This window comes from Pleurodeles waltl, chromosome 1_2, assembly GCF_031143425.1.
Source record: "Pleurodeles waltl isolate 20211129_DDA chromosome 1_2, aPleWal1.hap1.20221129, whole genome shotgun sequence".
NCBI classification, from domain to species: Eukaryota; Metazoa; Chordata; class Amphibia; order Caudata; family Salamandridae; genus Pleurodeles; species Pleurodeles waltl.
The window spans coordinates 132584202-132609118 of NC_090437.1; the positions used below are offsets into that span (position 1 = coordinate 132584202).

Consider the following 24917-nt stretch of genomic DNA (forward strand, 5'->3'; position numbering starts at 1 on the left):
CAAGGAGTGCGTGCTTTTGGTATTATTTTCTGAGATAGCATCTCTGGACGAGGTTAGATAATCGTAAAACTAGTGTGATTTGCTTGACTCGCAGCGATGCGATTCGTTAGATCGCCGCCCTGTTGGTGATCATTGGCACTACTCGCCAGGGTTTCAAGCCTTCCACTTCTACATTGCATAGTTAGCTCTGAGATGTTATTCCAGCAGCCACTATTTTGGATAAATGTGCAGGTCTGAGGATGGTGTTGGCAGGTCCACTTCACGCAGGTTCCAGAGAGTATTTCTGCAGGGTATCTGAGGTTTAGCTTCAAGGGGTTCATCCTTAAGGGTTCATATTTCACTATTGTATTAAAGCTGGAGAGAGTCAGAGCGAAATGTTGGTGTTACAGCATAGAGGTAGTATCTGCTTTTGCACTTTGCCTTCAGGCTAGAAGCTGCAATGCTTTTGTTGTGGTGAGTTTTGGGAAGGCACATACACTGGGTTGGGTGTATCCTAATATTAATGGGCTGGAATGAGAAAAATTATGATGATGTAGCCCCTCAATCACTTACTGGAAATCTAATTACTGTAAATGCGTCTTAATCGTCCTTGTACTTAGAGAGCTACGCTCCCTATTTGACTTATGGCTGTGTCTTCTAGGAGCTGGGGGAGTCTAGACAGGAGGAGTGGTGGCATAGTCTCTCACTTCTAGGAAGGATGATCTTGGAGGTGGAGTATACTCTTGCGAGGATTGACTTTCACTAGGGTATGAAGTGGGTTGTTTGAGACTTGCACACACTTCACATTACTAGGGAGAGGGTTGAGGAAAATCTATTTAGAATATTGGCATTATTTGTAATTGGCGTATCACTCTTTATTCGTGCAGGCATTCTGCAGTTTAATCTATTGGGTGGAGCTGGGGAGAGGAAGGAAGGGGCATAAGAGCAGAACAAGATATCTTTCTTAGTTTTCCTAGTAGTTATAGGTGCAGCAAACAGTGTCCACTGACATGCAGCACACTATAGGGATGACCGAGGAATACGATTGTACATTTTAATGGACGTAAGGTCGATGAGTGAGAGCTTTTTCCCAAGTATATATGTGTCGGGATGTTTGGAAATCCATGCTGCCATATTAATGCAGTTTCTAAACACATCCTGTTGACCCAAGAGGGCAGCCACCTGGTTTGTCCTCGGATCAGAGCTACCCTGTACTCCCAAAAAAGTTCATATATTCAATGATCATACTTTAACATTTAAGAATTCAATTGAAATGAACATGGTTAGGAAATCGTAACTAAGTTGAAAGAAAACACGTTGTGCAACATAAGATGTGGGCGATTAATAAACGTTTGTCCCCACAGCCGTTCTTTTGCAGCAGTGGACTGCTGTGAAATATTCAACGTGTGAAAAAAATACCCTTGGATTGTAACCACTGTTTTGGCCTTTATAAAAACTACACAGACAAAGGTAGTTACTCATAAAATGTACTCATTATAAAGATACATTTCATTATTCTGTCAAAGTTATCAAACGCATGTAATAAATATAGAAGCGTTTGTTCTGGGTGTGATTGAAACAGTTTTTCCAAAATAAATACTATAGCATTACAATTCATAGGACACTAGACGCTGAGAGGCCTATCACCATCAAAAATGGGCAAAACATACGTTTAACATCACAGTGCAAATTCATTGTACGCAACAAACAGAATACAATAGCAAATCAAGTCGCCTCTGCCATGTAACATTACTACAAACAGTTTATTCCAATGTAGATAAAATGGAGAGCCAGCTAAGCAAATATGTAGCAGTTAAACTTCATCAGGCCTTTTTGCAAAAAAAACTTTTCTGTACGGTGCGCATACAGGTGTTTGCATTAGTGTAAAACCGTGACCAGACAGGCAGGCATCGGCCCCAAATTTACACGTGGGTAATTTCTAGCCTACAGAGATAAGGAGAGTTCTGTTGAAGAGTAGGATGCAGCGCTTGTCAAAAGATGCCACGTTTTGATAAAGCTGTATTCCTCGTGCGCAAATATCCTTATCAAGAGAGGAGATCTGGCAACAGGACGGTTACATAAAGAAGAAGCTACAGAAAAGGAAAAGAAGGGAAGAAAGACGAAACGGATTCAATAAAGAAGAAAACTGCAAACAATCAGTGACAAAAAAACAGAAGCAATAGATATTTTCATGGGTGAAGATGGAGTAGTCAGAGTGACTGGAGACTTGATGTGATTAAAGATTCTCGCAGGGGCGTAGCTTGGTCGGTAAAATTGAGGAAGTGTGAAGTTCAGATTTTCCACTAATCACGCTGCTAGCCTTAGTGGTCTGTTTACCAAATTGTTGTGGAGGAGAGAGCAGGAGAGCGCCATATTTACAGAGATCTGGCATTGTCCTTCCCTCTCCTGGCACCAGCACACAATCAGGAAGCTATGTGCCATGCACACAGTTTTGCACCATATTGCAAGGGTGTGTGCATGAGTCTAGTGTAGGTTTCGTACTGGAAGGGTGCCCATCAGATACAAAATACGATGCTCAGCCTAACCTTTAAACTTTTCCCACTTTGTATGTGTAAAAGCATTTCTCTGTAATTGAGCCTATTCGAAATGGGAGTTATGTTTTTATGCATAACTGTCAAATGTTTTGTTTTTTAGTTAATAGGGGTTTGCATCAAAAGCCATGGGTGGTTGAATCAGAATGCCCATTTACCACCCATGGAGCAATTGTTTGACGCTAAGTAATGCACAGCAACTCTATGCGCTGCTTCGCATTACTTTCAAGTGAAGTTCCAGCGCAAAACAAGATTTGGGCTGGAAAAATAACTTGGGGAAAAAAAGATTTTGCGACAATTTGTGTCACTTTTGTGACACTAATAATGCACAAAATCTTAGTAAATATACCCCACAGTGTTAAAATACTTTATTAGACAAGCAGTGGACACAAGAGGGGCCTAAGGGGCAATGAAAAGGGAGGGTAATGCGGATTGGTAGTGGTACTAAGGGCCATATGTACGAATACATTTTCCCATAGACACAGAATGGGTAAAACGGTTTGCTACATCTGGCCCTAAGTGAGAGAAACCACATTATTTTGTGAAATAACCAACATTTATTTTAATTCTCTTTCCAAACAGAGAGAGGGAGAGAGAATGTGTGCATTCTTAGTTTGTATTTAAAAAATCCTGGTGAATTCTGACAGACTTCACCATAGCAGACTAAAAGCATCTGTACCCAACTATTTATCACAAAAGACATTTATTAGGAGGGTGTAACACCCCTTCCACCTCCCTTGAAGCCACGCCCCTGGTTACTCGGGTACTTCATATGGGACCTAAATGACTGCTGTGGCCATCTAAGCACTCTGGCATTTCTCTGGTGGGCTGCAGGTTAGGGGTTGCCTACAGGGTTGGTTGGGCTTTCATGACCTAACTCTAAAGCCACCCATAGAACTATTCTCGCTGTACCCCTTTGAGAGTACCCACAGTCTTTGAGCAGCTCATTTGGTTCCCCTGAATAAGAGTAGCACCCTTTTACAAAGTAACAGGGGATTGGTTAGATGGTGCTGTAACACGTGAATTGTCATGAACATCAAAGACTTCATAAATGGAGGTCCGAAGTGGTAAGCTGGAGACAAAGGCCCGCTCAGTCTTTACTCCTGACCAAAGAAGTATGTACCGTGAAGGAAGTATGACTTCCATTAAGCTCTCCAGCAGCTAGCACGCCATTCTAAAGCGCTGTAGCTCCAGCCTGACAACGACATCCTGGAATGTTGTGAGTAGGGAGGGTGTGTGTGTTTGTGTTGGGGTGCATTGTGGAAATGGGTACAGGTAACACATTGGTAACAATGCTTGCATCGAAATAGGGTGTGCATGACATATCAGTTTAGTTCCTGGTATGACAATGGTGCTGTGCATACACGTTCTGGCATGATTGTCAGTGGTGCTATAGCAACCAGGATAATTTTAAGTAATGTCAGGTTTGCCATCACAATGATGCTTTACATACCAGACCAATGTGGTTACTTAGCAGGCAAGGCAATGGTGCTTCACGTAACCTCACAATATAGTTCATACCATTGCAAAGATATTCGCATATAGTTGTAATATAGAAACATGCATGGCAATGGCCAGTTTCAAGGCCAGGATTGTGCCTATATAATAAGTAACGTGTACAACTCCTACCATCTTGAATAGTGAGTCTGGCAACACAAGCAGTTCCTGGTACAGTAAACTGAAACATAAATTTAAACTGGCATGTTCTCTGCTTTGGATTATGATGTCGCAATTCATTCTGACATTGACAGCAAGTCCCGTGGCACAAATGCCAGTCAGATTTTTATACCTGGCACATTTCTTTTTAATTTGGTGAACAGTTGCTCTGACAGAACTGAACACAATATTCGTTATTTCCTATTCTAATTTAATATACATCGTATGGTCTTTTAGTCAATAAATTCATAAGATTGAGCTTTACAGTGTTCCAATAATGGCCATTCTTGTAAACATTATTTTGTGTGGTCAAAAGCCCCACCTGAATTGCCCAGTCTTTGGGTGGGTTCGCTGACAACGCTCTGTTACTCAGTGCAATGTGAGTGTCTTGAAACTTTTGCCAAGCCAAAATGAATGTGATGCCAGGGGCCTTACCGATGAAGTGAATTTACTAAATGGATCACCAGACAACTCTGTGCATGAGCGACACACACAGCCAATGATAAATTTGACGATACTGGCACATCTGAGTTTTGTGGCGTAGGACAGCAGTTGTATTTGAAATTTTCTTTTTGGAATTTGTAAAGCGAGTTATACGCAAGGGTGTCAAAGCACTAGCAATGAAGGAAAAAGCTGTAACGTGAGAAAAAAATCAACCCAACCATCACAGAAGGGAGAAAAGCCAGGTTTTCAGTTTCTTGGGGAAAACAGTATGGGAAGTGATACTAGCAGTGCAGGGGGTAACGTATCCCACAGCTTGGCTTGAACAATCTGAAGTCCATTAATACTTACATGCAGAGAATTACAGTAATGCAGCCAAGAAGTAATAGGTGTAATAACCAATCCAACTCTGAGCTCTGCAGTTATGTGAAGAAAAGTGGGAAGTTTACAGCACGGATTTGCTAATTACAGTTATGAGTGAGCACCTAAGACAATCACTCGGACCTAAATATATTAGAAACATTATGTGATCAATGCTAGTGGCATGTACACAGTTCATGTGGGCTTCTATGATGAAAGTTAGAAGTAAATGCAGCCACATATCTGACCACTAATCCAATAAAAGCTGATTTTATGAAAGCACTAGTAAAGCGCCACAACATCTGAATGTCAACTGAAGTTCTTAATTGTAGAACTCTAGGCACATACCCCAGGGCCTTCACCACAAATCAGAGACAACACCCGTTTCAGTTAATTCTCTTTTTACCAATGTAATGTCTGTTGGCTACTGAACAGAGAAAATATTTTCTTAGATACTACAATGTGCTCATGGCCAAAAGAAGAATCTAGTTAATGTGGTACCGGATTACCTTTCTCTAAGTTTCTACAGGGTATACTCTCTTCAGGGAATTCTCAATGCACTGATAAGAAGCCATCATTTTTGTTGGACTATTCCCTACTAATTACCATACGCATCTACCATCTAATCTAATTCAACATAGGCATGCAGATTAAAAACACAGTCTGTGAGCTGAACCAATGCACAGACAGCTAATCGTGATCTGGAAGATCTTACTGAGCAAGCGTGTTCTTACAGTGCTTTTCTCCTTCATCCCTAGCCTTGCAGCTTTCAAATTGCCAACTATGTTGGGAGAAAGACAAAGCAGATATTAGTGCAGTGGAGGCTCCCAGCATCCAAACAAGTGAACAGACGACAGCAAATGTTGTGACCAAACTAAATATCAACTCTGTACCGGACTTCAAGCCAACAGGTTTACTGGCAACAGTGACTATGCGGAAGGTGTTAGCTACATAACGAATGACACTCATTCTTCAGGCCTGCAAAATAAGTGTTATATATTATGATAACAATGGGATGTGGAAGAAACAATCCAACAGGAAGTTTTAGCCTTGGCACTAATGTTACCCATGAAAGAACCACCATAAGTACTAAGCAGCTGGTAAAGGGACTTAGGTGCCTAATGTTGCATGTAAGCAGAATAATAATGCTCCATTGTAGCAATAAAGGTACAGATGTTGCCAACAATAATCAGAACTGGTGATAGATAGCGCCAATTGTAAAAAAAAAGAAAAAAAAATGAAAATGCAGTTGGTGCACACTGTGCTTTTCAAACGTGACTCTGGCACATAGCTGACAGTGGTTTTCAGTTTCAAGTCACTGATAAAAGCCCTGATTTAACCCTCTACTTAGTGAAAATGTGATTATTTTGTGTCCACACATAATCCATGTTTCAGGTTACGGTGGTTGCTTTCTTTATTTACGCTAGGAGCTAGCATTTTTTGAGTAAACGTTTTCACCACTTTAGACATTATTTTCTGCATTGGGAGTTACGGTTGGTAATGCAACGAGCTGTAATTTTTACCACTGGTAGTAACCAGGCAGAGTGGATTTATTGTTGGTTGGTACTTTGCTTTATTAACAGATGGTATTTTACATTTTCACAGTTACAGCTAGGAGTGTACCTCCTGCCTTTTCAAAGAGAAGTCTCAAACTTCAAAGTTAGACGGTGTGGAATACTGTATGTATTTAATAGGGCTCATTTTTCCAAACAAGGTGCAGGCTACTATCTCTCTTGTACTATCTAAACTGAATTATGCCATTGGCCTCTACCATGGATCATCTCTATCTATTATGAAAAAACTACAACATATTCAGAACTCAGCTGCCAAGCTACTATTACATGTAAAACCACAAGACCACATCTCCCCTGCCTTGAGAGCACTACACTGGTTACCGGAAGTTCCACATTCAAGCTGCTTTGTATCACCCACAAAGCTATACATGGAACAGAACCACTTCTCATCAGAAACAAAATAACCAAATACATTCGACAAAGACAAAGAACCCTCTGCTCAAGATTGGCACCCTGACTTAAAACACCACCATACAGAAAAAGACAATAGGTGGTACATCCTCATTCTGTTTAAGCAGCCAAACTATGGTATTCATCACCCCCAAATATAAGATCCACGGATAACTAGCTTGTCTTCAGAAGACTACTCAAGAGTTGCTTCTTTCCTCCATAACCACTATTCAAATAGCAATGGACTGCATATGTCTGTGTTGATAAATATTTATAATCTGTTTATGTGTATATTCTAGATATGTATAGTTCTTTAAGAAGTATGTACAGTTACTATTTTTCACCCCAAAATGTTGGAAAGTGGATTATTGGTAAGAGCAGGTAAGTAACTACACTTAGCAATAGGCCACTAACCTCCACTTAGGTCCAGTTAGGTCTCAATAAATTAAACCCAGCTCAACCCTTGGTAGCTTGGAAACGAGCGACAAAGCTTAACTTAGGAGACAAGTGTATAAAGCATTTAAAAATCACAAAAAACTAAATAAGTAAAACACAAAACACAATTAAAATCTAACACCAATGTATAACATAGATTATATTTTTATCTTTAAAATGACACCAAAATGATTAAAATCGGATAAGGGGAAAAAGAGAGATGAATTTTTAAAGAATTCATGTTTTCTAGCGCATAGAAGCAACTAGCGCTCAAAGTGTTAAAAAAGATCACACTGGAAAGGGACAAAGTCCAGAGTTCTGACCACCCACAAGGTACCCTGTTATAGTTACTGTCAGAAGTGTTTCTTGATCAGGAAAGTGGTCCACAGCACCAGCCAAGGGTTCAGAGGCTCTGGTTTGCCTCTTGGGGTCTGGAACTATAACTCCCACAATGCACCTCTTCAACTATGGAGTTGTTCCAAAGGTCTCCAAACTTCTGGATCTTCTTTCAGAGGTACTTTTTGGGTCCTTGAAGTGTCCACAACTTGATCCAATGTTCCAGAAGCTCTGAGTTGCCCCCTTAGGAGTTGGGACTACAATTCCCAGAATGCACCTGGTCAGATTCCCAAAATGGCCACTGGACACTGGTCAGCTGGGCTCTGCTTTCAGGACTTGATGAAAGGGGACTCTGGGCTGCTACTTTGTACCTGTAGCAAACAGGGAGTCCCTTCTTGAAGCAGTAGAAGACAGGCAAAGTCCTTTTAGTGGTGAAGCCCAAGTGTGCAGCTGGTGCAGTCCTTCAGAGTGCATTGGTCAGGTCAGGGGCACAGCAGGGCAGTCATTCTCCTTCTTTATGCTGTTCCTTGTAGAGATCTGAGGTGGGGGGCAGCTCTTTCATATTTATCCTTGCTCCTGGGTGAAAAACAGGGGGGTCCTGGTTCTCCAATCAGATGCAGGGTCCTTCCCCCTGTGATGACCACTTCCGGAGAAGTGTGGCAAAAATCAATCCCAGGGAGCAACATTCCTCAAAAATCCATCCTGGCTGAAACTGGTTCTTGGAGGTTACATCTGGCTGAGCCCACCCACTGGTGTGGCTAAAAATCCTAAACACACCCCTCTCCTAATCTAATCAAGAAGGCACCCAATTGTCTGGGGTTGCAGGATGTGAGGGAGGACCTGGGTTGCTCCAAATGTCTTTCTCTGCCTTTGAAGACCAGTTTGACAGCCCTCCACCCTTCCTGCTTCCCAATCTGCTCAAGTAGTACCTGGCACATCCTTTGTGTTCAGCCCAGGCCACTTCGCACCTCATCAAGGCACAAGGTATCTTGGCCAGGCTGACAAAGGCTGGCCAATCAGAGAAGGGCTCTACAAAGCTGAAGTTGGCAACTTTTTAGGTAGAGTTTAAAACCCTTTACCAGAACTAGTTATATTAAATCCAACAATTGTAAGTTTTGGGATTCGTTAAAACAATTAATTTGATACCAAACTTGATGTATTTTACACTTAAGGGGACTTTGTTAATTAAAATAAGGTGTCCCAATTTTAGCCTAAGTAGGCCACTCACTACAGTGAGGGAAAAATAAATGTGGCTTTTTTAGCTCACCAGGGCTTATTAAACCATTTTTATAAGGTCCTTGCTCATAGTTACATGGCACCCAACCCTAAGGGCACACCTTAGGGGTGACGTATGTGTAAAAATAAGGTAGTTTAAGACTTAAGAAGTACTTTTAATTCCTACTTCGAATTTGCATTTAACTTTAATTCAAAAGCAGCCAGCAAGGCAGGCCTGCCTTTAAAACGACCCTGGGCACCTCAGCAGTGCACCTATGGGTGCACTACCCATGCTGGGGTCCCTATACCTACATGCCCTACCATATACTAGGGTCTTATAGGTAGGTTGACATAGCCAATTATAACTAGACTAATTTGCATACTTATTTTATACAGAGCACAGGCCCTGGGACTGGTTAGCAGTACCCAGGGCACCATGAGAGTCAGGAAAACACCAGCAAAAAGTGAAAAGTAGGGGCAAAAAGTTAGGGGGCCTCTGCAATCACCCCTGTTTTCTCACAATAATAATAAATTATACACATGCACTTTAAGGCTGTTTAACAAATGTATATTTACTCACGGTTAAATATATATATATGTGTGTATGCATGTGTGTCCGTGTGTGTGTGTGTGAGTATATATATATATATATATATATATATATATATATATATATATTTTTTTTTTTTTTTTTCTTTTTTTTCTGCCAATTTAACACTCAAGTTAAAGATGCCGCACTCACAGGATTCCGTCAATTCTCTTTTATTCAGTAAGAAAACTTATCGGAAAGTACCATCCTTAAAAGATATGTTAGTAAAAAGTCATTTTGAGATGCCCAAAACTCCCAATTGGTTATCAGTGGGTAATAAGGGTTTATTTTGCGGTAGAAAATGTAAAGCATGCAGAATTGGCTGTGATAAAAAGTCCGTAACAGACTTCAGAGGTAGAGAAGTAGTGATCAAAGAGAGAATTACATGTGAAACATCTTTAGTTGTATATGTCTTGGAATGTCGATGTGGTCTCAAATATGTGGGCGGTACCATATGCCCCCTAAAAAAGCGCATTTTAGAACACATAAGGGCAGTACAAAATGAGGATACCACATATGCTATTACTAAACATTTGAAAACTCATTCAGATTTGAACTGGTTGTCCATGAAATATTATGGTATTGCAACAATACAAAAACATGAATGTGGGGGTGATAGGGACTGAGACGGTTGGAGTCCAAATACATTATCAAATTAAAAACGAAGATGCCATATGGGATTAATTATGATGAGGAGTTATATTGTCATCTCTGATTTTGAATGTAAAATAGGAATAAGATTTCACTGTCTCTGTATAAATCAACAATTAAAATAATTTGTAACAACTTGAGGTTAGCAAAAATAGGGAGAAGTATACCTATGGTGAAATGAGGACGTATAGGTCGTGATTTTGATCAAGAGTAAATGTAAATTTTAAAGTTGAAAAAGCAATGACAGTGGAATATCATTACAAATAATAATGATGAGCATAGTAGGTATTGTAGTAGTTATGATCTTGTTTATTCTCTCTGGCTGCACTGAGATATCAGATTGATTTATTTGTATTTCTAGTATATACATTTTTTTCTTCTTTTTGTTATATTAGTAGCACTTATGGGGAATTTCTATGTTAATGATGGTTTGTTTAGCACAATACATTTTGTAAAAAACTACATATCCCAGAATGCCACATAAAGGCATGGCTTAGTGGAAGAGTACAAGTAGTGCATGGAATGGATCAATGATTTACCGTGAACAAGACTGGGAAGGTCGAAACACGTTGGTGTTAGTTGGTGGGGTTTTTCTTACTGAATAAAAGAGGATTGACGGAATCCTGTGAGTGCAGCATCTTTAACTTGACTGTTAAATTGGCGGAAAGATTAATGGGAACAGGTCCTTCCCTGATGCTGGCACCGACGTGTGACTGAGCGCGCCTTTTCTTGTGGACCTGGTGGAGTTGATATACATCTCTCTCTCTCTCTCTCTCTCTCTATATATATATATATATATCTATATATATATACATATATATGTGTTTTTTATTCACATGTTCATAGGTCATTGCATAGCTCCTAGATATGTTGTTATATTAGATACGTATGACTCCCTGCTTTCTTTCACAATGACCAAATGTTATCTTAACTATTAAACAGCAAGCACTTCACTATTGAAAAATTGAGGAAATATAAATGAATGTTATAAAAGTACACTTATTAATTAACATCAAATTTTACAAATCTACAAGTCTATGTTTATACAATACAACTTTACTTCTCATATTATTTTACCCATTACTATACTCCTTGCACATGTATTCCCTTACTATGTATTTACATATCTATCTATTATTCTAGTACTACTGTACTAGAGAAAAAATAAAAATAAATACAATTAAATATATAAATAAAATTCAACAATAATTACATTAAAAAATAAATAAATAAAAATAATATAAATTTTACTATATCATAAGCTTTACTCTGTCTCCCCATCACCCTATGTCTCTCTCAATCTATCGTCCATCCCTACCCTGACTCATATCAAACCCATTCTACTACTTTGGTCTCCAAAATAACCCTGCTGCCTAACCTCCTCTACCACATCTAGCTCACCCCAAACCTCAGTTTACTACTATGATCTCCCAAACAACCCTTCTAAATTCTTCCTCATTTGTCTCACCTTTGACTCATCCAAAACCCTTTCTGCTACTATGATCTCCCAAACACCTTTTCACAGTCTCTTCCCTATTCCATCTCTCCTTTATTCCCCCCAAACCTCATCTTATTACTATAAACTCCCAATTAACAATTCTGGATTCTTCTCCCCTCCATCCCTCCATTACTATAGTCAATCCAACTAACAAACTCACTTATCGTCTGCTCAAATTACCTCATACTAATACTGTTCTCGTATTTCCCTATACTAATCCACCACTAATTCCTCTTGGTTTCCGGAGTAGTGCGCTACTCGCCAAAAATCGATTCAACACCTCGTCAGGGGTAGTAAGCGCTATATAAATACAATTACAATATTCATTAATGTGAACAAGATCATGATTGAGGAGGATATCTGAAATTATGTTCAAGATAAATGAGGTGAAGTGTTCAGATTTGTTTTTTATTCTTTGAGACAGTCAATTGAATGCACTTTAATGGCAGTTCTTAAACAATAAAAGAATAACTGCACCCGGGAGACCCGCTTGAAAAGCTACTCTGGGAATTAGTAGATTAATCTTCCATTACGAAAAAACATTTCAAAGAATGACAGGGTGGTACAATTTGACTACAATGATACAGGGTATTCCAGCTCACCTTGCCAAACTTTTATGAATGATATTGAGATTTTACTAAGCAGAGCATTTCCTCATATGCAGATAAGGCCTCAGAAGACAAAGTGTAAATTTATAGCTGAATTAATTAATTCAAACCACTTATTTTGAGTAACTGTAAACCCAAACACCTAAATCTTATACAAGAAACAAAGTGTCACTGTTGCAAAATGGTGCTTTCTGTAGGGTCATCCCCAAACCTTTTGCCTTCCTCCTCCTATTTCCTCTGAATCTGTTTTGTTGCCTTAGGTCTCCATGCACTTTACCACTGCAAGATACTGGTGGCCTGTCCCCTAAACATGGTAATATTGGCTTATATTCAGTTTGCATTTTTATTTAATTATAGGCCAGTCAGCAAGTTGTACTATGTGTACCCAGTGCCTGTAAATTAAATGCTACTAGTGTCCTGCAGCACTGATTGTGCCACCCACTTAAGTAGCCCTTTACCATATCTCAGGACTGCCATTGCAGAGCCTGTGTGTAAACTTTTACACTGACATGTCGACCTGGCAAAATAATCCTTTTTACCAAGCCTTCCCTTTTTTATAAATATAAATCACCTGTATGGTAGGCCCTGGACAACCTACAGGGCAGGAGGCAATGTATTTAAAAGGCAGGGCATGTACTTTTAGGTTTTACATGCTGAGGGAAACTACATATAAGGATCTAGAGTTGCAAGCTGTACGCTCTACCTGATGTAGAATTGCTGATACGGTTGAAACCCGTGGATCGGAATACTCTATTATACAGAATTTTCAATGCTAGCCAGAAGGACTCTGACTTAGCTCAGGTCAAACTATACATTCATATTGACTTTGTTTATGATACCTTTTCCATGACGTGTCAAGAAGTATCTCAGTTCAAACCTGCCCGGGTATGTTTAGATTTTTTTTTATTTATTCAGACCATTTTATATTCTGAATTTATGAATTTGAGGGGAAATGGAACCCAATATTCAAAGATAACACTGCTTGTTGACTTTGTGGACACATAACAGAATCCTTCATTCACGTTTTATGTATTTGTCCCAGACTTTCACATTTGAGAAGAAAGTATGTGCGACCTATGTTCAATAAGGCAACTCTTAGATCAACTGTGGAGGCTGTTGGATACTGTTTTAGTCTTATGAGGATTGTGCAATACTTTCGCTAACAACATTTTCAGACCAGGCTTATAAAATATTATCTACTTGATTTTGGTATACGATTTTATACTCGGTTGCAAATTTTCACTGTATATATATTTAAGTACTCCATCATCATAGCTGATCAAAAATTATAGGTTTCTGCACTTTTCATTGAATTTCTTCACATGCTTGCGAAAATGATTTCTTATACTTTCTTAAAATGTCAACTAGGAGTCTATTGAAGAGATAACTGGAAAAGGGGATTGCGTCAGAGATATGAGTGCAACTATTGGATTGATTGTTCAATATTGCGGTTGTGTTTGGAACGCTATTACAATAACAATGTTAAAAATGCTTATAATTAGGTCTATAATGCACCATTATTATTTGTACTCTGAATGGATTTATTTTAATTTAGATTCAGATTAATTTACTTTTGGTGCTGATTTTAATTAGTTATTGTCCTATAATTTATTGTAGACATTTAACATGTGGATAAAATAAGCGTTTTATATTTGCTATTACGGTAATCTTTTGATTTATACAGTTAATGAATTACCTACCTACCAGTATCTGAAAGAGATAAACTTTTTGAGTTTGGTCTCGGGAATCACAATTTAAAATCAAAGTTGATGGTAAAGTCACTTTTTAAATTGTAAGTTTCAAAATGACACTTTTAGAAAGTTAGCATTTTCTTACTTTAGCCAGTTGGTGCCTGCTACCTATCTCTGATCACTTACCTGGGGTGAGTGACAGCTGTGCTGTGTATCCAACTAGGCAGGCACACACAATGGGAGCTTAGGTGTGACCTGATGGGCAATCCTGGGAGGGAGGAGCTGAGCACAGCCTCACTTACACCTGAATAGGTTGTGTCCTGTCCCCACACAAAGGGCTGCATAACCCCCTGCAGTGAGTCTGGAGGCAAGGCAGGAAAAGCAGGACCACTGTGCACATCTAAGGTCTGCCTCTGAAGTCTCCCCAACTTCAAAGGCCAAAATCGGTATAAGTACTGGACTTCTGACACCACTACTTCAATACACTACTGGACCTGTGGACACTCTGCCAAGAAGGAGGACTGCTGTGCTGCTGAAAGAACTGCCACTCTGCAGGACTGCTACTCTGAAGGAACTGCTGTCTTGCTGAGCTGTACTGCCTTCTTTTCTGGAGAAGAACTAGATTTGCATTCTATCTTGAACCCAGGACCCCAGAGTGACTCAAACGGCTAGTATGCTGACCAGCTGATCTGAGCCTCAGGGACATAACAGGCTCCCCACAGCTCCTGGGCCTGTCTTCAAAGAGATCCAAACCCCCAAGAGGTACCTCTCAGGTTCTGGACCACTGGACGTTGTTTCTAAGATCTTAAAGCCAAGCTTTTGGGCTCTTCGAGAACGCTAATGGGCCCATTCATTCTGGAACATCGTCGCTCACCCAGAAATCCAACACAAGCAGCTGCAAGTTCGTCTCTTTGCACAGCAAGCATCATTTGCTTGTGTGGATCACTAACCCAAGGCTCCAGCCCGCTCTTCCGCAATGCCCGGCCTGCTTTTCACACCCCGCCAACCAGCAATGCTCCCCTTGCTCCCGACAATCTTCTTCCCCACGAACTGGACACTTGGCACAATTCTTGAGAAGGTAGAACTTCAGTGGGCCTAATCTGGGACTATATCTGACCTGCGCTCCATTGCGGTCAGTTTGAACTTTTGACTTTGACCCACTGCAGCATGACTAGATAGCCGCAGTTGGATTTTTATGCTTTGAGGCGCTGTATTGCAGTTTATTCTTTAAAAATTCATAGCTGGTTCTACCGATTGGATTTTTTTAATTTTGGTTGTGTTTTATTTATTAAAATGTGGTTCTATTTATCTAACCTGGAATCATTTTGTGTGGTGTTTTCACCGTATTACTGTTTGAAGTGTTGCACAAATACTTTACACACTGCCTCTAAGCTAAGCCTCATTGCGCTGTGCCATGGGTGAGCGCAAGGTTTGCCTGACACTTACCGTGACTAGAGCTGTGGTTACTGCTAGACCAGGGCTCATACTCCAGTCAACTAGTAACTCATTCTCTAACAATTACCAGCTGAGTGACTTAATTCTCTAGAATCGAAGTAATGCTGAACAGAAGCGATCATAATTATATTAGGGTCCAAATTCTGTCATGCCAATAATCTGCTTCTTTAGGTAGATATAAAGCTCAAAAGATTTACCAAAATGAGCAATTTCCTTGTTCCTTAAGCCGTAGAAATAAAATGCAGCTGAAGACTTGAACAGGCCTATGAAAGTAGAATGCCAGGGCTCTGGTTGGGTCTTGGGTGACTTAAGAAGTTAAATTTCTGAAAGAAATCAAAAGGAAAACAATGGGTGGTATTTCCATGATTAGGACAGGAGTGAGGAGTATTTTTGATTTCTTCCTTTTCTTAGGCCTTGCCTGCTAGAGAACATATGTGCTGTCTGTTGTGAGAGGTATTGTTAGCTTACATTGGGCTCAGATTCCACCCATTGCTTAGCATTAGTTAGCTTCAATGTCACTCTTATTTGATTGCTTCTTATTCATGAGCTTATATGGACTTTTATGGACTTTTTCCCTTCCTCTTCTCGTGTTTGTCCCTCCCCTAGACCATGGACACGCTACTGTGTCCTTCCAATGCTTGCTTTTTTAAGCACTATTTCTTCTTTTTTAGTTTAAGCACTCTAAGAGAGCATGTGATTTCCAGCTGTCTTTTTTGTATACTCCCATACCCCACCAAGCTCATGTTGCACTTTTTCTGTTCATGTGCTTCTTCCCTGCTATCTTCAGTGGCACAATCACCCTCATGTGCTTTTCCCCCACATTGTATTGTCACTTGTATGCTTCTCCCATGGGCTCTATGTTGTGCTCTATCTTGTTACTTTGCTTTCCCCTCTCTCCATTTGCTTCTCTCCCCGCACCTCATGTTGCTTCCTCTATGTTGTTTACTCACTCACATTTTTTTTCATTTTGTTTTTTTAAAGATACAACGCAGCAAATCTTCAGCTGTGCTGCATAGCATTGAGGATGCTGTGCAGCAAGGCTAAAAACCACTGGCAAAACCAGTAGGTTCAAAGGCTGGAACTATTGGGAGTGCTCAGTATTCCTATTGTGGCTTTCGAGGGAACAAAGGTTTCTCACTGATGTGGAGAATGGTGGAAAAGCACAACAGCTACACTAAACTTTCAGGGTCCCCTTACATAAAGGAATGGGATGGTGTTCATCCCTCACATAAATCTGCTACTTGCTCATCTATAATGTTGATCCCTTATCCACGGGCACTGGAGTTACGCAGCAGGGAAAAAACAAATCATGCAGCAAAAAAAGCCAAATTAAGCAACGTAATGTGATACATATGGAAGCAGCATTTACTATTTTGCCATTTTTACCCATATTAGCACACTACGGGCAAGGGTTTCTCCTCATTAATATCACCTTAACACCTCCATGCAGCTATGAGCATCTGAAAAGAGACCTACCCTCTGCATGGCAAAAGGACTACTACTGTGTGGCAATGCATGTGGCAGCATCTTTAGTGAGAACAACTTTTATTGTTAAACTCTGCAAATTATGCAGAACATGATGGCTTGTGTGGAAAGTGTGGCACATCCACAATTATGCAGAAAATGGCAAACCACAGAACCACTTAACTCCACTTGCCCAGGCCATAGCCCTGCAGGAAGGGCTCTTTCTGCATTACGCACAGCGCAGACATTTTACAGTTGCTTCTTTTTTTAATACTTAAGGATATATTCTTGTTAAAAAGCCATCTTGAAGCTAGAAAGGAGTTGCTATGTGGACCTATTTGTGGAAGAGTGTAAATGCAAGGCAAGGGGCTGTGCAACAATCAGATGGAAAACTCTACTGCTGCTAGATGAACCCACATCACCCCCTACCTCAGGGAACTCCACTGGCTCCCTGTACAAAGAAGAAGCCAGTTCAAGTTCCTGACCCATGCATACAAAGCCCTACACAACCGTGGACCTGCCTAATTGAACCACCACCTGAACTTCCATCAGTGCACCAGACATTTCCACTCCACGTCCCTTTCTCTAACCCTCATCTCCTGCATCCGATGTAGCAGATGCTGAGGTCGCTCTTTCTCCTGCCTAGAAGCAATGACATGCAACAAGATACTCTTATCTGCAGGCTTCCCCATCAATTCCAGAGTTACGAATGTCCCTGAAGACCAGGCTATTCGGTTAATCAACTGGACCCTTCCAGCACCTGGATACCCTCACAGGTGACAAGTAGTGCACTACAAATCTACTGATTGATTGAGTGTGAGCTTCATTCAAAACCCATTCGACTTGTGCTACAGCTCAGCATGCTAGGCAAAAGAATGTTATCTGCCCTAATCATTCGTCCAGATGGAGTACCCCTTTCACGGATCGTGAGCTGAGCTGTGGTGGTGCACATTATTCCTTGAAATTATTATTTTTTTTTTTTAATCAGCCATTTGCACAAGGCAAGCAGGTGTCTGAAAATCATATTAAAGATGGCTGGAGAGAACATTCTCTGCAGTCATTCCAGCAACAAGAGGAACTACTGAATAAAGAAAAAAATATATATTTAAACCACTCCTTCAAAACGAAACAAAGATATTAGGGGAAATAACAAACTTTCAAATACCAAGATGTGACACTTACTCCTCAAAACCGAAGTATCTTCTAACCAGAGAATAACGGAGTCATTTAGACCTTGGTGGGAGGTCCACCTAGGCCCAACCCCCACCTAACCCACAGCAGCCTACCTGTCCTATCAAATGTTTCAGCCCCAACCTTGGCAGATCATTTCTGCTAAAGGTGGTTCCACTGACTCAAAGGAACACTTTTATCAAATTTATTTTGGGTGGGCTGCCAAACGATCAGCTTTTTGTTTCTTTTGCATAAACAGCCTTCCGAAATGCAGGGGACCTTCCTCTTACATGTGGGAGACAGTTGATTTTCCTTGCCCAGTCAAACCACGCTTCACATGGCAGACATGGGTTATCAAAATGTACTTCAAGAACAAATCTAAATCTGTCAGACCCTAGCAAAGCTAGCAAGCCTTTTAAAACCTCTGGGGCTAGATTTACAAATCACTCGTGTTGTCATTGCATTACACAAGTCAACACGTAACCCAAGTGCTGAAGTGACATTTACAAAGCCACACAAATCAAGATATGTGTGGCTTTGCATTCGATTTCAGCCACAGAGTAACGCAATGCAGCTCCTTGCACTGCCTCGCATTACTCTGCATCAGGTAGTTATTACATGGTTGGAGCATGGGTGTTCCCATGCATAAAGGCATGTATTTATGTATTTTGACACAAACCCAAATTTACTAGTCAGTAAAGTTAAGCTTGCACCAAAATGGTAAGCATACTCAAGAGAGGCATGATAAGGAGAAAACCTCTTTATTTATGCTTGTTATTTCCTCTTTCCATGTGTGCCACATGCTAGGGCTGCATAGAAAGAGGAATGTGCTTCTAAGGATTGCTTATTGTGCAGGAAGGTATCCCATTGCTGCACCACAAAAACAAGGCAGACTGTAACGCAGCTTCCTAAAACCATGGTGCTAGGGTGCCTACATTGGCGCTAGGGTGCCTGAAGTGGCCCAGGGATATATGAGAGAAGAAGTGGGCTATATCTAAGTAAATATAGCGCATTTCTGATCTCTCCCTTTCACGCGACAACTTGCTAAGGTCTGGAAAGCCAAATTTCATCTATTTCCATGTAAATGTCACGAGACACCAAGGAGGGCAGTATAGGACCACATTCCACATTACCAGTTACATACTAATTTGTGATAAAGGGCTCCTTTTTACATGGTTAGACCCCACCTTTTGCCTGGAAAATGTTGTGGTTTCAAACTGTAAGTGCCCTGGGCCTCTGCTAAACAGGTTCCCAGGGCCAGATCTCTTTTCCCCAAACTGTATAGTAGGTTTGGAACTTCAGCCATCCTTGTAAGTCCCTAGTAAGTGGTACCCCTTGTACCTAGGGCATGGGTACTGAAGAGGGCCCCCAGAGCTGGAGACTACTTGTGCCACTCTGAGAGGCCCCACACCAACCTCATGCAGACTGCCATTACAAGTGCATGGCAAGGTGTACCCAAAGTTGCAAACTCAATATGGCACTCACCAAGAGTACCATGACCACTAACACTGTATGCAATAAAGGCACGTCACTCCTCTGGCAGGCGTTTCAGCCCTAAGGCAGGGTGCACTGTAATGCATCTGAGGGCATATGTGTGCATGAGCAAATATGCCCCTACTTTGTCTTTGTCAATTCTTAGAGGTACAGGGAAGCCATAGGAAATGCATGTGCTGGGCACTGGTCATTACGAGTCCCCCAGCTACTTGATGGCCTCTCTGAACTCTGGTTGTTTGGTATCAAACAACTCAGAATAATAAACCCACACTGATGCCAGTGCAGGATTTATTATAAGATGTACACAGAGGGCACCTTAGAGGTGCCCCTGCAAAATTTTGCAGCGCTGGCATGGTTGCTGACTAGCCTTAACCATCCTGACACTACCAGACATAATTCTGGATGCCTGGGGTGAGAGCCTGTGCTCTCAGGGACCAGAACACAAAGCATGTCCTTGGCCAAGGTGTCACACCTCCTATCCCAGGCAGCACCCTGCATCAACTGCCAGTTTCAAAGGCTTTGCTGCCTTTGAAAACTGACCACTGCCTCTGCTGCTAGCAGCAGATGACTGCCCAATGGTTTTAACCCCACTCTAGACAGGAAAACCGGCAGAACACCTAGCAAGAATAGGAAGAGTGGTCAACCTCAGCCTGCACCATCCTTTAGATGTGGCAGGCGAGGTGACCACTCCATTTCATTTTTCTCCCTCTTGGATGGTGGGAAAATAGCCTATCAGAGTCAGGGATCTGTCCTCTTCCCACAGGAAGTGGTCACTTGGTGGGGTTAGCCACACTAAGGTAGGTGGCTCATTGGCCACTAACAGGTACTCCCCAACACCCCCTAAATACAGTATTTAGAGGGCATCCCTAGACCAAGAACTCAGACTCAACAGACACAAGAAGACAATGACAAGTAGACCCAAGGCACAAGAACTGAAGTCCTGCTTTACAAAGAAGAAGGTGCCAAACCCTGGCTCCTGCTCTAAGGACTCAACCATCGCTGCTGAGGTGTCGCCTGGAAACTTAAAGGACTTCTCAAAACACTAGAGCACCTCCAGCCTTCTAAACATTGCTAAGAACCACCCTCTGAGTGAAGGTATCATTCTCCTGCATCCTACAGGCAAGGAACCTGTGAAGTCTGGTTTAGTGGCCTGCTGCTGAGCAACAACCTGGACCCAGCAGCCCAGCCAGAAAATGTACAATAGCCCCGGAGAACAAGATCTACCACTGTGCCAAGTTTGGTGGCACTACGGCTTTCTAAGGCTGTGGTGTACCACTATCCAGGGTACTGGGCCTCCTACGTCAGGCACCCAGAAGAGAAGTCAATTCCAGACTCCCAAAAGCACAGGAGCAAGCATAAGTTGAGGGACTTCAGGACACCCGAACTCCACCCCCTGAGTGGCCCAGCTGACCTGCAATTCTCCTTCAAATACGCCTGCCCCTGACCACGAGGACTCTAAGATACACAACGCCTGGCTGACCTATCTGTGCTGCACCCAGCCTCACTGGCCCCTGCGCTGACCAACCAGCTATGCTCCAGGGGTTCCCTAGCCCTTGCAACCTCCACCCTCTAAGGGGACTCAGCGGACTTACCTTAAAGCCCCTCAGTGCAGGGTGTTTCCAAGTGCCCCCCCTTCTCCTTTGTGCACCAACTCCAAGACCTTCAGTTGCTGCTCCTGCTTAAACCAGGAACCTCCCAAACTTCTCCAGCTGGCCCATAGAGCCACTCAATTACCTCAACCTAATAACAGAAAGTGAAACATGTAAGAGCATTGCCTGATTTTATATGCATTTTAAAAGATTTTCCTATTGATTCCTATGGTGCGTATTTACCCACAAAAAGAGGATATTTTCTAAACTTTGAAAAATCATAACTGCGAAATACTTACCATAAATTGATGGTCTTGGCATTAAACATTTTATAACAATCTGAAGTATATTTATAAATTGGTCTCAAGTTATTCCTCTGAGTGTGTGTCCACATTTATTGATACTGTGAGTAGACTTAGGGCCAGATGTAGCAAACTTTTTGCATGGCGCAAACAGTGAAATTCGCTGTTTGCGACATGCAAAAAGCACATTGCGATGCCCAATCCCCGTTTTGCGAGTCAGTAACCTGGTTACCGACTCGCAAAACGGGACTGAGAGTCACAATTAGGAAGGGGTGTTCCCCTTCCTAATTGTGAGTCGCAGTGCGATGCTGCATTGCTTTGTGACCGCGAACACGGTCCCAAAGCAATCGCAGTTACCACCAGTGTCACACTGGTTGTAATTCATTCGCAAAAGGGAAGGGGTCCCCATGGGACCCCTTCCCCTTTGTGAATGACCTGGGAAACATTTTTTCAGAGTAGGCAGTGGTCCTATGGACCACTGCCTGCTCTGAAAAAATGAAGCAGAAATGTTTCATTTTTTCATTTTGTAATGCATCTCGTTTTCCTTTAAGAAAAACAGGCTGCATTACAAACAAACAAAAACTGCTTTATTTAAAAGCAGTCACAGACATGGTGGTCTGCTGTCTCCAGCAGGCCACCATCCCTGTGAGTGCTGCAAGTCGCAAGGAGGAGGCAAATTGCGACCCACCTCTTTATTATTAATTTGCGAGTCGCAATTCAGGATTTTCCTACATCTGGCCCCAAATGCTTACCACCTCTCCTGGATTAGCCTAACTGCTCTCCAACACTACCACAAAAACTGAGCATTAGGTGGTCTGCTTTTTACCTCTGGATACCAAAGTAGAGTTGCTTGGACCGTCTGCACAGTGCACGTCACTTTCGTACGCTACATAGAGAGCCAGCCTCCTACATCTGGTGGGTCAGCGGTGGGATTCAAGACTTTGCATTTGCTGATACCACTTTTCCAATAAGTGATCACACAAATAACTCTAAAAAAACTGTCTGTAGCCTAATCACAATTTTTTGTTCAATTGGACTATTTTTCAATTTTTAAAAAATTAAATGCTAGGGCCCTAGTTAGGTCCCTGACGTAGCAATGAGTGATTTAAAATACTGTAGTTAGGACTTAGAAAAAGTTTTCTAAAGTTATTCAAAAGGTCCCCAATTTAGTAAGATAAAATGTCTGATACAGTGAACCAGGCTCAGGAGCTCGATCTGACCCCTTGGTTGGAGTACAAGTACCCCCAGCTAAGGGCTCTCTGCAAAGCATACAAAATTCACACTGGTGCTCATGCTACCACAGAAACCCTTAGAAGGTTTGTGGCGGAATATGAGACTAAAAATCCAGTGAAACGAGAATTCTCAGAAAATCAAAAAAACTCAAATGAGTTGGGCTAGAGTAGAACTGAGAACCCATGCAGACATGGTTGGGATCCCAGAATGGAGATGTGTCCAACCCAGGGTATAAAGTAAACTCCAAAGTGAACAGGTGATGGATTCTGTAAGAATGGTCCAACCCTCCAAGAGAAAAGGCAAGAAGACTGGGGGACCAGCTTCTACACAGACTCCAAGTAAGAATCCCTCTTCCCAGGAAGAGGACTTGTTATCAGAGGGAACTGAGCCTGAAGAGCATGGACCTTTCAACCCCGTGCTGTTGGGAAAACGGGGACCCTCTAGGGAGCATCTGTACCAGGGACCAAGAATATGTCCCACTCTTGAAAGCCTGAGGCAGCAAGATGCACAGGAAGAACAGGGTAATGTTAGTGGTACCCACAGGGTTTATTGGGAGACTGACTCCTGTATACTGAGGCCAGAGACCTCAAGCCTGGTGCAACCAGGAGGGTGGTAGTACGTCAGCAATACAGGGAGTTTCTTCTCTCGCTAGCCCAGGACATTTCCCTGGCTATGCACCTGGGCCAAAATAAAACCTGGAGTAGATTAGTAAATCACTTGTATTTGCCTGGGATGTCCCGAAAGGTGAAGGACTTTTGCCAGTCCTGTTTCTCCTGCAAAGCCATTGGTAAGGCAGGAGGCCATCTGAAGGCCCCCTTAATCCCCTCCTTAATCCCACTACCCGTGGTTAGGCTGCCCTTTGAAAGGGTAGGGGGTGATATTGTTGGTCCCCTTGACTCTTAAACACCCTCAGGAAATAGGAATATCCTAGTGGTAATGTATCATGCTACAAGATATCCTGAAGCTGTTCTTCTTAGGGCCATCACTGCCCCTGCAGTGCCCAAGGCCCTACTAGGTATTTTTACTAAAGAGGTAGTATCAGACAGAGGTTCAAACTTCATGTCTGCATACTTAAAACACATGTCCCAGGAATGAGGTGTGACTTCTAACTTCACCATCCACAGACCAATTGATTGGTTGAAAGATTTAACCAAACATTAAAAGGCATGATTGGAGGACTCCCTGAAAAACTCAGAAGGAGATGGAATGTCTTACTTCCGTTTCTGTTTTTTGCCTACAGGGAAGTGCCACAAAAGGGAGTAGGGTTTGCCCCTTTGAACTTTTATTTTGTCAGCCTGTTAGGGGGTCCAATAAGGCTTGTGAGGGAAGGCTGGGAGAGGCCTTTCAAAGAGCCTAAACAGGACATTGTGGATTATGTGCCTGGCCTTCGTTCCAGGATAATTGAGTGCATGGAGAAAGCAGGAAAAAACCTTCAGGCCAGCCGGGAGCTACAGAAGCACTGGTATGATCAAAAAGCTGCTATGGTGGAATTCCAACCAGGGTAGAAGGTAATGGTGTGGGAGCCTGTAGCGCCTAAGGCTCTCTAAGATAAGAGTGCTGGGCTGTACCCTAACCTTGAAAGAAAAGGGGAGGTCACCTACTTAGTTGACCATAGCAGTTGCAAGAATCTCAAGAGGATTATACATGTCAGCTGCCTGAAGCCCTGTTTTGACAGAGCTGATGTGACCATGCTCATAGTTACAGATGAGGGAGAGGAAGAAGAATTAACCTATCTCTGGTCTCCTCTCCAGCACCCCAAAAGATGGTTCTGTTTATGGAATGGTCAGACACCCTCACAGAGCAACAGTAGGCTGATTGCAAACAGGTCCTCTACCAGTAGGCTGAGCTATTCTCTCAGAACCCTTGTAGGACCAGCTGGTGTACCCATGATGTAGACACTAGAGGCAGCTTGCCTGTCACAAACAAACTTTATAGACAGTCAGACCATGTCAGAGAGAGCATCCAAGTTGAAGTAAACAAGATGCTGGATTTGGGTATTATTGAACCCTCTGAGAGCCCCTGGGCTAGCCCAGTTGTTTTAGTCCCCAAGCCTCACTCTAAGGGTGAGAAACAAAAATGAGGTTCTGAGTAGAATATAGGGGACTCAATGCAATAAAAAAAATGATGCACACCCAATTCCTAGGGGAGCTAAACTCATAGACAGATTAGGGCCGAGGAATATCGGAGTACCTTTGATCTTACATTGGGGTACTGGCAGATAAGCATGACCCCTGG

At 42.0% G+C, this 24917-nt stretch overlaps 1 protein-coding gene across 1 annotated transcript in view; it reads right to left on the bottom strand.

Annotated features, from left to right (window-relative positions):
- Positions 1–1936: 1936 nt before the first annotated feature.
- The window catches only part of SEPTIN11 (septin 11), a 669909-nt gene continuing 646928 nt past the window's right edge, over positions 1937–24917 (bottom strand). The window contains exon 10 of the mRNA XM_069236824.1: positions 1937–2069. Coding sequence (XP_069092925.1) covers positions 2054–2069 — 16 coding nt within the window. The 3' untranslated portion in view covers positions 1937–2053. The remainder of the gene's footprint in view (positions 2070–24917) is intronic.